This window comes from Symphalangus syndactylus, chromosome 7 (assembly GCF_028878055.3).
Source record: "Symphalangus syndactylus isolate Jambi chromosome 7, NHGRI_mSymSyn1-v2.1_pri, whole genome shotgun sequence".
NCBI lineage: Eukaryota > Metazoa > Chordata > Mammalia > Primates > Hylobatidae > Symphalangus > Symphalangus syndactylus.
In genome coordinates this window covers 116,557,428-116,570,075 of record NC_072429.2, presented here as the reverse complement: position 1 = coordinate 116,570,075, position 12,648 = coordinate 116,557,428, and the positions used below count along the sequence as shown (strand labels likewise).

The window sequence follows — 12,648 nt, the reverse complement described above, 5'->3', positions numbered from 1 at the left end:
CTAGGATTCTTTTAGTTTTTCCAGTTTGATTGAAATTTTCTAATGCTGCATCTTGGTAATAAGGAGCTATTTAATCAAACTAGGCTCTGTAGAGCTCAGTATTTTTGTGAAAATTGAGAAGTAACTATGAGGACGATGATAAAACACTGCAAAAACAGTGCTCCTTCATGGATTCCATTATTTGTCAGAATATTGCACAATAACCTGCACTAAGGATTGAATCATTGGAGCATAGTCATAATCAAGATGAGTGAAAGAAAGTGCCTGAGATTATGATAATATATGAAAAGAGCCAGTGGTAGCTAGGAAGGTATATGGTTAGTGGAGTTTTATGAAGTATGCTCCATTTTCCTCCTCAGTTATCTAAACATGCACATCCGAACCATAGTATTGCTGATACTATCATACAATGATATTTAAAAATCAATGGGATAATGGAAATAGACAATTGATCTGGCTTCAAGTGAGGTGGCATATGGTGGCATTGTGTGTCTTAGGCTACAGTGCTCTGGTTAAAAGATGAAGGGCTACATAGAATGACTTTAACCTGTAACCAATTGTCCATTATTTGGAAAACAGAGGATACATAAAAAGAAAAATAAGGGACCTGTCATTCTTCCCTTTGAATTCACATCAATTAGAAATATTGTCCTTATTGAGGTGGCCTTCTGGGACCATAAAAAAAAAGTCTTGTATTATGTGTTTGTGTGTGTGTGTGTGTGTGTGTGTGTACTGATTTTGTTTATAGCCAAAGAAGCATCCAACCTCTAATGTGTTGTCTTCTTCCACAACAATAAAGAGTAAGCACTAAGTGCCATGAAAAGATTCTGGGAGCTATCCAGGGTAGTGATGGGAAGAATTGCAGAGGGGAAAAAATGATCTTTCTATATGGTGAAATGAAATCCATATTTCTTTATGCTTTTAGAAGGCAAGTTGATATAAACCTTTTAGAAAGACACTTGGCAATACTTATGAATAGCCTTAAAAGTATTTATACCCTTTGACAAGGTCCTACAGAATCAATTCTGGTCTGGAGCAGTGGCTCACACCTGTAGTCCCAACTCTTTGGGAGGCCAGGGAGAAAGGATTGCTTCAGCTCAGGAGTTTGAGACCAGCCTGAGCAACATAATGAGACCTTATCTCTACAAAAAACAAAAATAAAAAATTAGCTGGGTGTGGTGACCCTCTCCTGTGGTGTCAGCTACTCAGGAGGCTGAGGGGCGAGAGTATCCCTTGAGCCCAGGAGTTTGAAGCTGCAGAGAGCCGTGACCACACCACTGCACTACAGCCTGGGTGACTGAGACCCTGTCTCAAAAAAAAAAGAAGAAGAAGAATCAATCCTAAATGTGGAAAATTTTATTCATAAATATGTTCATTGCCTTGCATGGAAAAAATTGCTGAACTGGTCATTAAGAATAATGAATCATGGATACTATTAATATGGAAAAATATCTGTAATATGTAGTATCTATACTATTACCACTATGTAATAAATGGAAAAACCAATGCCTAGAAAACAAACACAGGAGTTTCTTTTTAAAGGCAAAAATCAAGCCTTAAGTATAACAACTTAGGCAGCTATTCTTAAATTCTGAGATGTTATAATTAATGTGGTATTTTATTGTTTTATTACAAATGAGGAAAATAATACACAAAGGTGGCAAATTGCTTGACCCAGGTTAAATTCAACATTTGCTACTGCTTTCATACCTGTCCTATATCTTTCTGTCAAGATCCGTTGGAAGACAGTATAAAATGCTTGTTGTTATTTCAGAAGAGTGCTATATCTTATTATCATACCCTTGAATTTTGAAAGATAACAATGTTGTGATTACCGAACCAAAAAGATAGTCTATGACAGTGACAAGCATACCATCCAAAGACCTGATGTGAATGATGACCCATTTTGTGACAGCTGTGAGTTCCGTGACATTTGTCTGCAGGTTCGATTTATAATGCTGTCTATTGTCAATTTATTTTCTATCTTGATATCCAAACTTACTTAAGTGACCACATCCTAGAAGGTACATAAATTTGAAAAGAAAAAAAAACAAAAAAAGGAGGATCTAAAGAGAAACTATAAAAAGGAAATAAATAGACAGTATGTTTGGAAAGTACAAATAATAAAAAACAGGAATAAATGTTGTACAAAGTGAAATTGCTAACCATGTAAAAAATCCTTCACAACCGTGACAATTTTCTCATAATTAATGCCAAGACAACAGCATTTTAACACATCCCTGTTGTACCACAAAAAGTAAAAATAAATATTTTCCACCAGGTTCCTAAAATCTCCACCAAGTTAGAAACCTCTATCCAGCCATATAAAATTGGCAATTTTGATCTGGCTGAAAGATAAGATGCAGAAATCATTGAACTAAGATATTTGAGTTCTTTTGAATTTCCTCCTTGCTTGCTTCCTTCTCTGTCATTAGGAAAATAAACATAAGATTTGCAAAGATAAATGTAGCCCACTTTATTACTTATCTAGTCACCATGTGGAATCAGATGAGGGTGTTAATAACCTTAGCAAATAATAAAACTCCATTTAAAATAGTCTGTACTTAAAATCACATTGCATTAAACGGAGACCTGGAAAATGGTGATTGGGTCTTAAATCTCTTAAAACTTATGGCAGGATTTTTTTTTTAATGTAAAAAAAAAATTGCTGAAAACATAAAATTCTGTACCAAGTTAATTATTTGCCAAATCATATTCTAATGAGTGGATGGTATAATTATAAGAGTTTGAAAGTCACAGAAAGAAAGCTATAAAGTGGACTAATCACATTCAATTGACAAATGATTCGGGATGGGAGGATGTTTGACTCTAAATGTAGAATTTAATGATCTGCAAGGTCCCAAAGTCCAAAGAAACTAATGAACTAGCTTGGCTATTATTAGTCTTCATATGCCATGGTTCTTGTCTTATTATGTAGGATGTTTTAAGCAATTGTTAGCTCACTACTTTTCGAGATGAAACATAGAAAAACTTCAGTAACCAGTACCCAGAGTCCTCCAATTGAATTTGAAAGGAAAATGAAATATGACAAGCAAACACATCTACCTGTTGAATTAAAGGAACAGCTGAAAACCTCAATAGCTTCTAGAATGTGTCATGTGTTGAATATGCTTTCCGTTCAGCGTCTACAGGCCTACATTGACCTCTCTGTTCTCTGAGAACAGATCTTCTTGATAGGGGCCTGGAACCTGTCTTAGTTCTTAGAAGTTTAACCATCAGGGAAAGACTAACTGCTCCACACAGTCTATTTTGGAATGAGCATGGACTCATTATTATACAAAGACAAGATAGAATTTATGGTTTAGCTGAAGTTTAATTAGGAAGTTTGATTGGCTATAATTCATATCTTTCTCTTACTCTTTTTCATTGCTCCATTGCTCTCTCTGTCTCGCAGATATTTTTATCTGGAGAATTAGAGTGGGAGGGAGGGTAGAGTCACTACTCTGACTGCCACCATCTTTCAAATTTGGATTGAGCATCATCCTTTCCAAATATCATCAGGGTCTCATCCTCACTGTGTGCTATGTTTTGTTTTCTAGATTATTCAGGACAGAATATTCAAGCACATATCACGTAACAGTTTAATATGGAACAAACATCCTGGAGGATTGTTCGTACTACCACAGTATTCATCTTATCTGGGAGATTTTCCTTACTACTATGCTAATTTAGGTAAGTGAATTTCCTCCAGGGAGTTGCCCATGTTTACCCCGAAGATGTCATACAGAACTAAAGGCCTTTATTCTTTACTCTAATGGGGTCCATCTAACACCCTGCATTGAAGATTGTTTTTTCTAGAGCCTTGTTATAAGTGATATATCAAGTTCAAAAACAGAGCAGAGCATTGCAAAATGGAAAAAAAGAAAAACTTCTTACCTGTGCAGCTCTATTTCATATTTAGTAGAGTTATTTCTTTTTGAGAAATAGGCTTCCCAAATTATGGATCATTTTGAATATGGCAATGGGTTAGCTATCATTTTAAGCCTCATCATATATAAAATGGAGTAGGAGAGGTAGGAGAGCTCTCCCCAATTTATTTTTTTTCACAATCCCAACATCTCTATTCCATACCAAAGAAAAACTGAATAAGAGGAAAGGAGAAATCACTAAGAATGTGTGACAAGCACAAATTTATTCATTTTTCCGAGGTTTATTATGCTTCTTTTATGTGCTATGCTAATGTATTGCTGGGTACTAGAAATAAAAAGTCAAATAAGATACAATCTCTGCTTTCAAGCGGTTTTCAGTCTAATCACAGTAGAGAAAAGGGAATGGCGGAGGGATAAATCTCTACCACCAGCGACTGTTATTGCCTTAGACATTTATGTATTTGGAGCCCCAGTTGCTCTCATGTTAAGAAACATCATGAACATTTCCCATCAGTTACAGTTCTAAACTTGAGAAAGCCTAGGACAGGAAAGCATCTTCCAAGCTGATACAGCAAAAAGACAAGATTTTCCACTCAATGCCATTGTTCTCCATAACACCCTCACCCTTTTAAGTTGGACATGTTTAGTTTGAAACTGATGAGATGAAACCTAAAGAAATTCATGGCCTGAAGCATCAACCAGTGACAAAGCACCTTTTAATCCAAACCAATCCTGTTACGGGAACCATCTCTAATTCAGTGTATGGTTGACATTTGGGTAACATAATTAGAATTTAGAAATTGTCAGATTAAGGCACTGGTTGACAAGAATTCCTATATATTTCTTGTACAATATTTAGATCTTCATTTGGAGTTGCACATTAGAGGTGTATAAATGATGCTTCTTAAACTATTGCAGGAAAATTTAAAGGCAATGACTTGTCATTCCTGTTTAAAAGGCAATCCCTGAATCACGCTTATTCTTACTCGGCAAAACTTTGAATGTGTATCTAGATACTGGGAAGATTAACTTCTTTCTAACATACAATTAAAATGCTACTGGATGATATAATTTTCTCTACAAAACCTTTGTATAATCCTGTAATACACATATAGTCTGATTCTAGCCTTTATCCCATCAGTATCAAAGCGTAACTTGAATGTCCCTGCACGGTGTTGCTCGCAGTTAAGCCACTAAAGTGCCAAATTAGTAGGTCTAAACTAATGAAGTTTTAAAAGGCTCTTAACCTGTCTCTGATTTCTTAGTGAGTTCTTATGGGAAAGCTCCTTGGGGGGAGCCATCTCACTTCTGGCTCTTTGGTGACAGTGGTTGTTTTGCATATCCATGATCCTTTTTAACCTAGGGCTTCAGAGCTCACAATTGGCAAAAGTCTGCATCACATACTTTGTTTCTCAGCTATATCACTGCTACACAAAGAAGAGATTCAGGGAATATGGAGGCTTCTTCTCCAAAATAATAATGTTGGTGAGGGTGATGATAATGATCGCTGCTGACATATATTGAGTACTTGTCCTGTTCTAAGTGCTTTGTATGCATTAACTTTTTTTTTTTCTAAGACGGAGTCTTGCTGTGTTGCCCAGGCTGGAGTGCAGTGGCACCATCTTGGCTCACTGCAACGTCTGCCTTCAGAGTTCAAGCAATTCTCCTGCTTCAGCCTCCCAAGTAACTGGGACTACAGGCAAACGCCACCATGCCCAGCTAATTTTTGTATTTTTAGTAGAGACGGGATTTCACCATGTTGGCCAGGCCGGTCTTGAACTGCTGGCCTCAAGTGATCTGCCCACCTTGGCCTCCCAAATTGCTGGGATCACAAGTGTGAGCCACCGTGCCTAGACAAACTTCCTGAATTTTCAAGATAACCCCATATTTGGCACCGTTACTATCAGGTCTGTTTCCCAGCTGTGGAAACACAGAGGGTTAAGTAATCTTTCCAAGGTCCCACCACCACTAAGTGGTAGATCTGGGATTCAGACCTAGACAGTCAGGCCCTGGATGCCCTTCCTTTCACCTTTTTTCCCACTAGCTAGTTATTTGAAATACTATTAGTCAGGTAGAACCCTTTCATTACATAATTAAAAATCAGACACATGGAAATACCATGGGAGAGACAGCACGTGAAGGGTGGTGAGTGTTGTGTGTATTTAGACACTGGGTACCTAAAAAGCCGAAGGGACATCACAGAAACATCACCAAGAGGGGCAAAGGATGTCAAAGCAAGAACCTAGAAGTGGACGTTGATCTGGAATTTATTGAGGTCTCTAGACTCAGGCAGTAGCTAACTAGCAGCTTTTCATCTTGTTTCTGTCCTGTCAGGACATAAGAAACAAAGGAGAAATCATCCAGGAGGGAACATTTGCTCCAGCGTGAGGCAGTGGAGCAAGGAGGAGTAATTTTCTAAGTCTTGTTTTCCAGCGCTTCATTAGGCTCTACTCTCCTTTTTATTTCAGGTTTAAAGCCCCCCTCCAAATTCACTGCAGTCATCCATGCGGTGACCCCCCTGGTCTCTCAGTCCCAGCCAGTGCTGAAGCTTCTCGTGGCTGCAGCCAAGTCCCAGTACTGTGCCCAGGTGAGTGGGAAGTTGACAGAGAAGCCCCTGCCTGCTTCAGCTCCAGATCAGAGACTCCTCCCTCCTTACCTGTTATCCCCTGGGCTCTCCGGGCTCCCCGGGACTCCTCTAACATCATACCGTGCTACTCCCTTTCATTCATCCTGCCTCGTTACACCCTTTTCATCCACTTAGAAATTCTTGGAAGTGAAATCTGGCACAGGGAAGGGATGGGTTACAGAGAGACCTTAGCACTGGTATAGGGTTAAAACGTATATATACGTACACCAACATAGTCTCTAAAGAAGATATAAGCACATGATTTTGTTTTTAAATGTCAAAATAATAAAGTCACATCCAAAAATCCTCTGGGAGGACCCAGACAACTAAGCCTCAGTAGAAGAAGCAGACTTGTTGGTGTCATGAAGCGTCAACTTTTCTTTTCATAGCAACTGTGACTAATTATAAAATTGGGAGCAGACGATTATGTCTATGGTAACAATATTTTCCAAATCAGTGTTGCTTGCATATTGAACAGTGGTTTTTCTGATTTGTGAATTAGTTTATACAAGAAGGTTTACAAACAAGGGAAATAATTCAATAAGGAAGTATGCATTTTTGAACTAAATGCCTTTATTGGAAATTATAAAGTCACATAAAATCAGCAACCATTCTAGAGCATGCAAAACATGAGCTCATCTTAGCTCTAGCTTGAATTTTTTTATTTCTCCCACATTGCCTGGTGTAGTGCAAGTTCAGAGCAGATGTTCAGATGCTCAGTATACATTTTTATTTAATTTGATCAGAGTTGTTATCTCACACACCATCATAAGATATCAGAATTTAGGAAACCACTTTATTAAGCTCCAGCCACCTTGAAATTCTTTTTCCTGCAGCTTTCTCCTATTCCCTGACACAGTTGGTTTTGTTTGCTTGTTTGTTTGTTTATTTGTTTACTCTTTCTGTCGTCTCTCTAGTTGTTGGGGTGATAATGTTCTGAGGTTGTGTGGGAATGGACTCACTTTAAAACTCAGTTTTGATGTCTGCCATTCTGTCTTGCTGAGATCTCCAGCTCCTCTTTCTCTTTCTGTCTCTGAGAAGAGGCTTTGGGTTGGAGGCCTACATAAATACAGCCTACCCCAGCCATCTAATGAGCCCCATCCCTTTCAGATCATAGTTCTGTGGAATTGTGACAAGCCCCTACCAGCCAAACACCGCTGGCCTGCCACTGCTGTGCCTGTCATCGTCATTGAAGGAGAGAGCAAGGTAAGACTTGAAGAAGACCTGTATGTGGAACGACTGTGGAGCCTTGGTTTCTCCATGGGGCACTTTGGGTCTTGGCCCTAGATATCTTCTCCCTGTTCCTGGATTATTTTTTCTAAAACTGTACTTTTCTCAGAATATTCTCAGCTTTGACCGCAATAGGCTTTCAAATCAGGGAAACCTGGGTCTTAATACCAACTTTTTTGTAGCTTTGTGACCTTGTGTGTATACTTAACCTCTATGAGCTTCAGTTTCCTCATCTACAAAGTGGAAACAATAATATATACCTTGTAGGGTTGCTGCTGGGATTAAATAAAGTCAGGAGCTGGCAATAGTTATCTTTCTGTAAATGACAAGGATGAAGATAAAGCTGATGGTGGTGGTGATGCATGAGGTTTGCTTGGCTGATTAATCTGAATGAGCTATGTCTATCAGAATGGTGGTTCTTTCTCCCATTCACTTTAAAAAGGACATTTTCACCTTAATTTTGTTTGGTATCTGCTTGTAAATATTCTCATGAGTGCTGCATAGCCGGCCTCTCTTCTGTTCTCCAGTTCACTTTGCCTAGAGCTGAACTATCTTTCTGATCATCTCCCGGCCTTTTAGGGTCTCCATTTGCTAGTGCTTCCAATTAACATTTGAGGCCATGTATAACCTGGCCCTAGCCAGCCTTCCAATCTTTTCTCTCGTTGCTTTCCCCTACAGACCCTGTCCCCTACCACATTTGATCATTTATAATTAGCTGAATTGCGCTGTCTCTTCCTACCTCTAATTTTGACTTTGCCATTTGTAAGTCTTGACCACCCCTCCTCAACTCATCATCTCTGCTTGTCAACATTCCCATATATTCTTTAGCCCCCGTTTGCATGCTACCTCCTCCTTGAAATTTCTTCTACTAAAGAGCAGCCAGCTCTTTTTTCTCTAGCTTCTGCTTGTTACTTTCTTATAGATCTTACTGATTGTGAAGGAAATAGTCACTACTAAATGAAATTGAGATTGGTGAAGCGGTGCCATCTAAAAAACTTTCCTCGTCAGTCCCCAAGGGGTCAGGTCATAAGAGAGTGGCTCACACCTTTGCCCCAGAATGACAATCAGTTTATTAGGCTGAACCGTTTGATATCATCATCGACCCACCAAAAGTGGCAATTTCATATGGTTTGACATAATGCAATTGTAACTGTCACACGGACAAGATGATCAGTGCATTATCGATTCAGTTCCCATTTATGAGTGCCTACTGTGTGCTGAGCACCGTGTAACAGGCTTGGAACACAGTGGGGAATGTGACAAATATAGCCATGGCTCTCATAAGGCTGGAGTCAAGCAACCTGTTTATTAGAGAGCTGCTTAGTAAGCATTTAATGAGAAAAGGTGGATGTTGGAATAATCACATGCCTCTCTCACGAATCCATCTCACCATAAGCATGGTTTCATGCAGGCCCTTATATCCATCCCCCCATAGAATAGCCCATCATAGGAATGGCGATGTTCCAGTTCCAATGCCTGAAGCCATGAACAGTGCTCAGAGGCAGGCAGTTAATGTTGAACTTTGGGATTCTTTGTTTTATATGCTTCCATGGGTCAAGGAGACCAGCTCTGCTTCTGGTGGATAATGTCTTTCCTTGGATATGTCAGGATATTCAGACACAATCCAGTCTGTCTGGGAGCGATTCTGATTTCTTTAGGTAGTATAGCATTTTCATGCTCTGACTCACTGATTGATTTTGTATTTTCATTCTCAGTGAAAAGAAACTCCCCGTTTCTTTATTTATAAAATGGTGGTAATAATAATAGTACCTTTCTCGTGGGCTTTATCAGATGTCTCTTACAAGATGCCTCAGATCCTCCCAGCTGCATCTATATTCAGGCCCCTGGCATTTGTTCAGTCCTTGCCTCCACCTTGGGCACTGAATCCAGTGGGCTGCGTCCTTCCTATGTCCCTGTGTCTTTTCCCTGACTCTCAGTGCCCTGGGATTGCACCTCAGAGTTAAGTGTTGGCACTTAAGTCTTGCTTCAGGCTCATTATTCTAGAAAACCTGGGCTATGACATGGGCCCATTTTGAGGATTAAATGAGATCATTCCATATCAGGTGCTTAGTCCTATGCCTATTATACATGCACCAAGTGTTCAGTAAATGTTAGCTCCTCTCTGGGAGGCATCATAACGTTATGATTTGTATTATGGGTTCTAAAGTCAAACTTACTTTTGTGTGACCTAAAGCAAGTTGCCTAATCCTCTGTGTCTCGATGCCCCCTTTCAATAAATGGAAAGAGTCATAATGTGTAACTAATAAGGTAGCCGAAAAGATCAGATTATATGAGATATATAAATAAATTTACTGAGAAGTGTGGATGCACTGTGGATGCTCAATAAATCTTAACTATTATTGTGTTTTATATAATTATGTGTATACATTTCTTATGTGCCCCCCTCCCCCCCACCCCCCCTCACACACTATAAGACAGTAAACTTTCTGAGTCTTGGTCATTTCCTAGGCATGTTTGTTAATTTTTTTTTTTTTTTTTGAGGCGGAGTTTCGCTCTTGATGCCTGCCCAGGCTGGAGTGCAATGGCGTGATATCGGCTCACTGCGACCTCCGCCTCCTGGGTTCAAGCGATTCTCCTGCCTCAGCCTCCTGAGTAGCTGGAACTACAGGCATGCGCCACCACGCCTGGCTAATTTTGTGTTTTTAGTAGAGAGGGGGTTTCTCCATGTTAGTCAGGCTGGTCTTGAACTCCCAACCTCAGGTGATCCGCCGCCTCAGCCTCCCAAAGTGCTGGGGTTACAGGCGTGAGCCGCTGCGCCCGGCCAACATGTTTGTTCATTTTAAAGGAGTTGGGTTTTCACATGGTAGCTAAATCTTTCTTAAATGAACTAACAAGGAAAACCCAGTTCACTCAGGTTTAACTTTGTAAGTACATTGGTTTCTCTCATGCTAATCCATTTAAGAAAGTCACTGAGGCAACGTATTTGAAAAAAAGCCTCTCATTTCTGCATGAGAATTTGAAAGTGGATGGCTGGTGGGCTTTTTACTTCTATTGATTAAACAAGTTCAGAAAAAAAGGAAACAGATCCTTTTAAGACCTGTGGTTGGACAGATGATGAGGAAGAAGCCCTACATCTTCGTCATTCTCCATTTTAAAATCTCAATCTCCATGTATTTAAAAGTAATATGTTTGCTGCTTTGGCTGCAAAATTCTGTTTCGAATTTATAGGCCTTGTCTTTGCAGTTTTCCCCTGTGGGCTTAACAAGGGAAAGGTCAGGGCAGTGCTAAGCTGGCAGCTAATGGTTTCTGCGTTAGTCAGTGGACATGTAAACAGTGTCAGGAAGATTGCTTCAGGCTGAGAATTCTGAGCACTGTGTCTATGGGGTTGCTGATCACTTTGTGTTTTATTTCAAAAGCCTGAGAAAGAAAACAACAACAACAAAAAACCTGACGCAGTTGACAGATGTGTAGGAGCAACCCCTGAAGCCCTGTGTGCTACAGATATGTCTCTTGAGCTCTCGGAGATGAGTTAGAGTGGGCACTGTCCATTCATTAAAGCCCTGGGTGCCCTGGTAGCTTCGCAGGCAAAGAAACCGAGTTTGAGATGAGGCCTGCAGATGAGCTGGCTCCTAGGGGTACTCAGATTTGGGGAGACTGCAGCTCTGGCAGCTGGCTAGGTACCTCCCTTTTCTCTTTCCCTTTGTCTCCAGTGTTAAGTTGCTTCTTTCCTTGGCCTTTGTCTCTTCAAAGTTGATGGCAGGTGTGAATTCAAAGAGGATGTCATCATCATTACTATAACTTCTGGAAGAAGATGGTGAGCATGTGATTGGCGTATGTGTTCCTAAATTCACTTTTGAGGTCCTTTCCATTCAGATACAGCCCAGGGGCCAAGGTGCTCTATAGAGTCACACCATCTGGGGGAAAATCCTGGGTCCATTTTGGGCAAGATACTTAACCTGTGTATCTCAGTTTCCCTCCCTGTAAAATGGGGTTGTTATAAAGATGAAACACAATGATATGTAAGAAGGACTTGGAACATATCCTGGCACATAGTAAATGTTCAAAAAATGTTATTCTTATGGTATCAGCATTCTTATGGTTAGTTCCTCTATGGTACATTCAACACAAAGGTTTAAGTTGTGACTATCACAGGGTAACCTCTCCACCCTCAATTTTTCCAACTGATGCCATAATCTCCAAAGCCCCCACGACACACACACACACACACCCCATTGTGTGTGCACATGTAGTCCACCTTTCCTTATTCCAGAACTTCCCAAACTTTATGCATACAACACCTTCACAATTTTTCTAAATCCATGGATCATGTGTGCTATTATTTAATATTTTTCTTCTTCTCCTTCTCCTTCTCCCTCTCCCTCTCCCTCTCCCTCTCCTTCTTCTTCTTCTTCCTCCTCTTCTTCTTCTTCCTCCTCCTCTTCTTCTTCTTCTTCTTCCTCTTCCTCTTCCTCTTCTTCCTCTTCTTCTTCTTCCTCCTCTTCCTCTTCCTCTTCTTCCTTTTTTTTTTTTTTTTGAGACAGAGTCTCACTCTGTCACCCAGGCTGGAGTGCAGTGGCACCATCTCAGCTCACTGCAACCTCTGCCTCCCAGGTTCAAGTGATTCTCCTGCCTCAGCCTCCCGAGTAGCTAGGACCTCAGGCATGCACCACCACACCTGGCTAATTTTTGTATTTTTAGTAGAGTCAGGGTTTCACCATGTTGGTCAGGCTGGTCTTGAACTCCTGGCTTCAAGTGATCCACCCACCTCAGCCTCCCAAAATGCTGGGATTACAGTCATGAGCCACCACACCTGGCCTAATATATTTCTTTAAATCAGTATACTTCTCATTTTAATGAAGTTATTTGTAACTTTAATATTACCTTTGATTGCTGTAGCTGCTAATATATGTGTATATATTTTTTTCTAATCTGTACTAATAT

General features: G+C 40.1%; 1 protein-coding gene across 1 annotated transcript in view; it reads left to right on the top strand.

Moving 5' to 3' along the window:
- The window catches only part of EXT1 (exostosin glycosyltransferase 1), a 317,734-nt gene that overhangs the window by 290,782 nt on the left and 14,304 nt on the right, over positions 1–12,648 (top strand). The window contains exons 5-7 of the mRNA XM_055287108.2: positions 3,561–3,693; positions 6,359–6,477; positions 7,627–7,722. Coding sequence (XP_055143083.1) covers positions 3,561–3,693; positions 6,359–6,477; positions 7,627–7,722 — 348 coding nt within the window. The remainder of the gene's footprint in view (positions 1–3,560; positions 3,694–6,358; positions 6,478–7,626; positions 7,723–12,648) is intronic.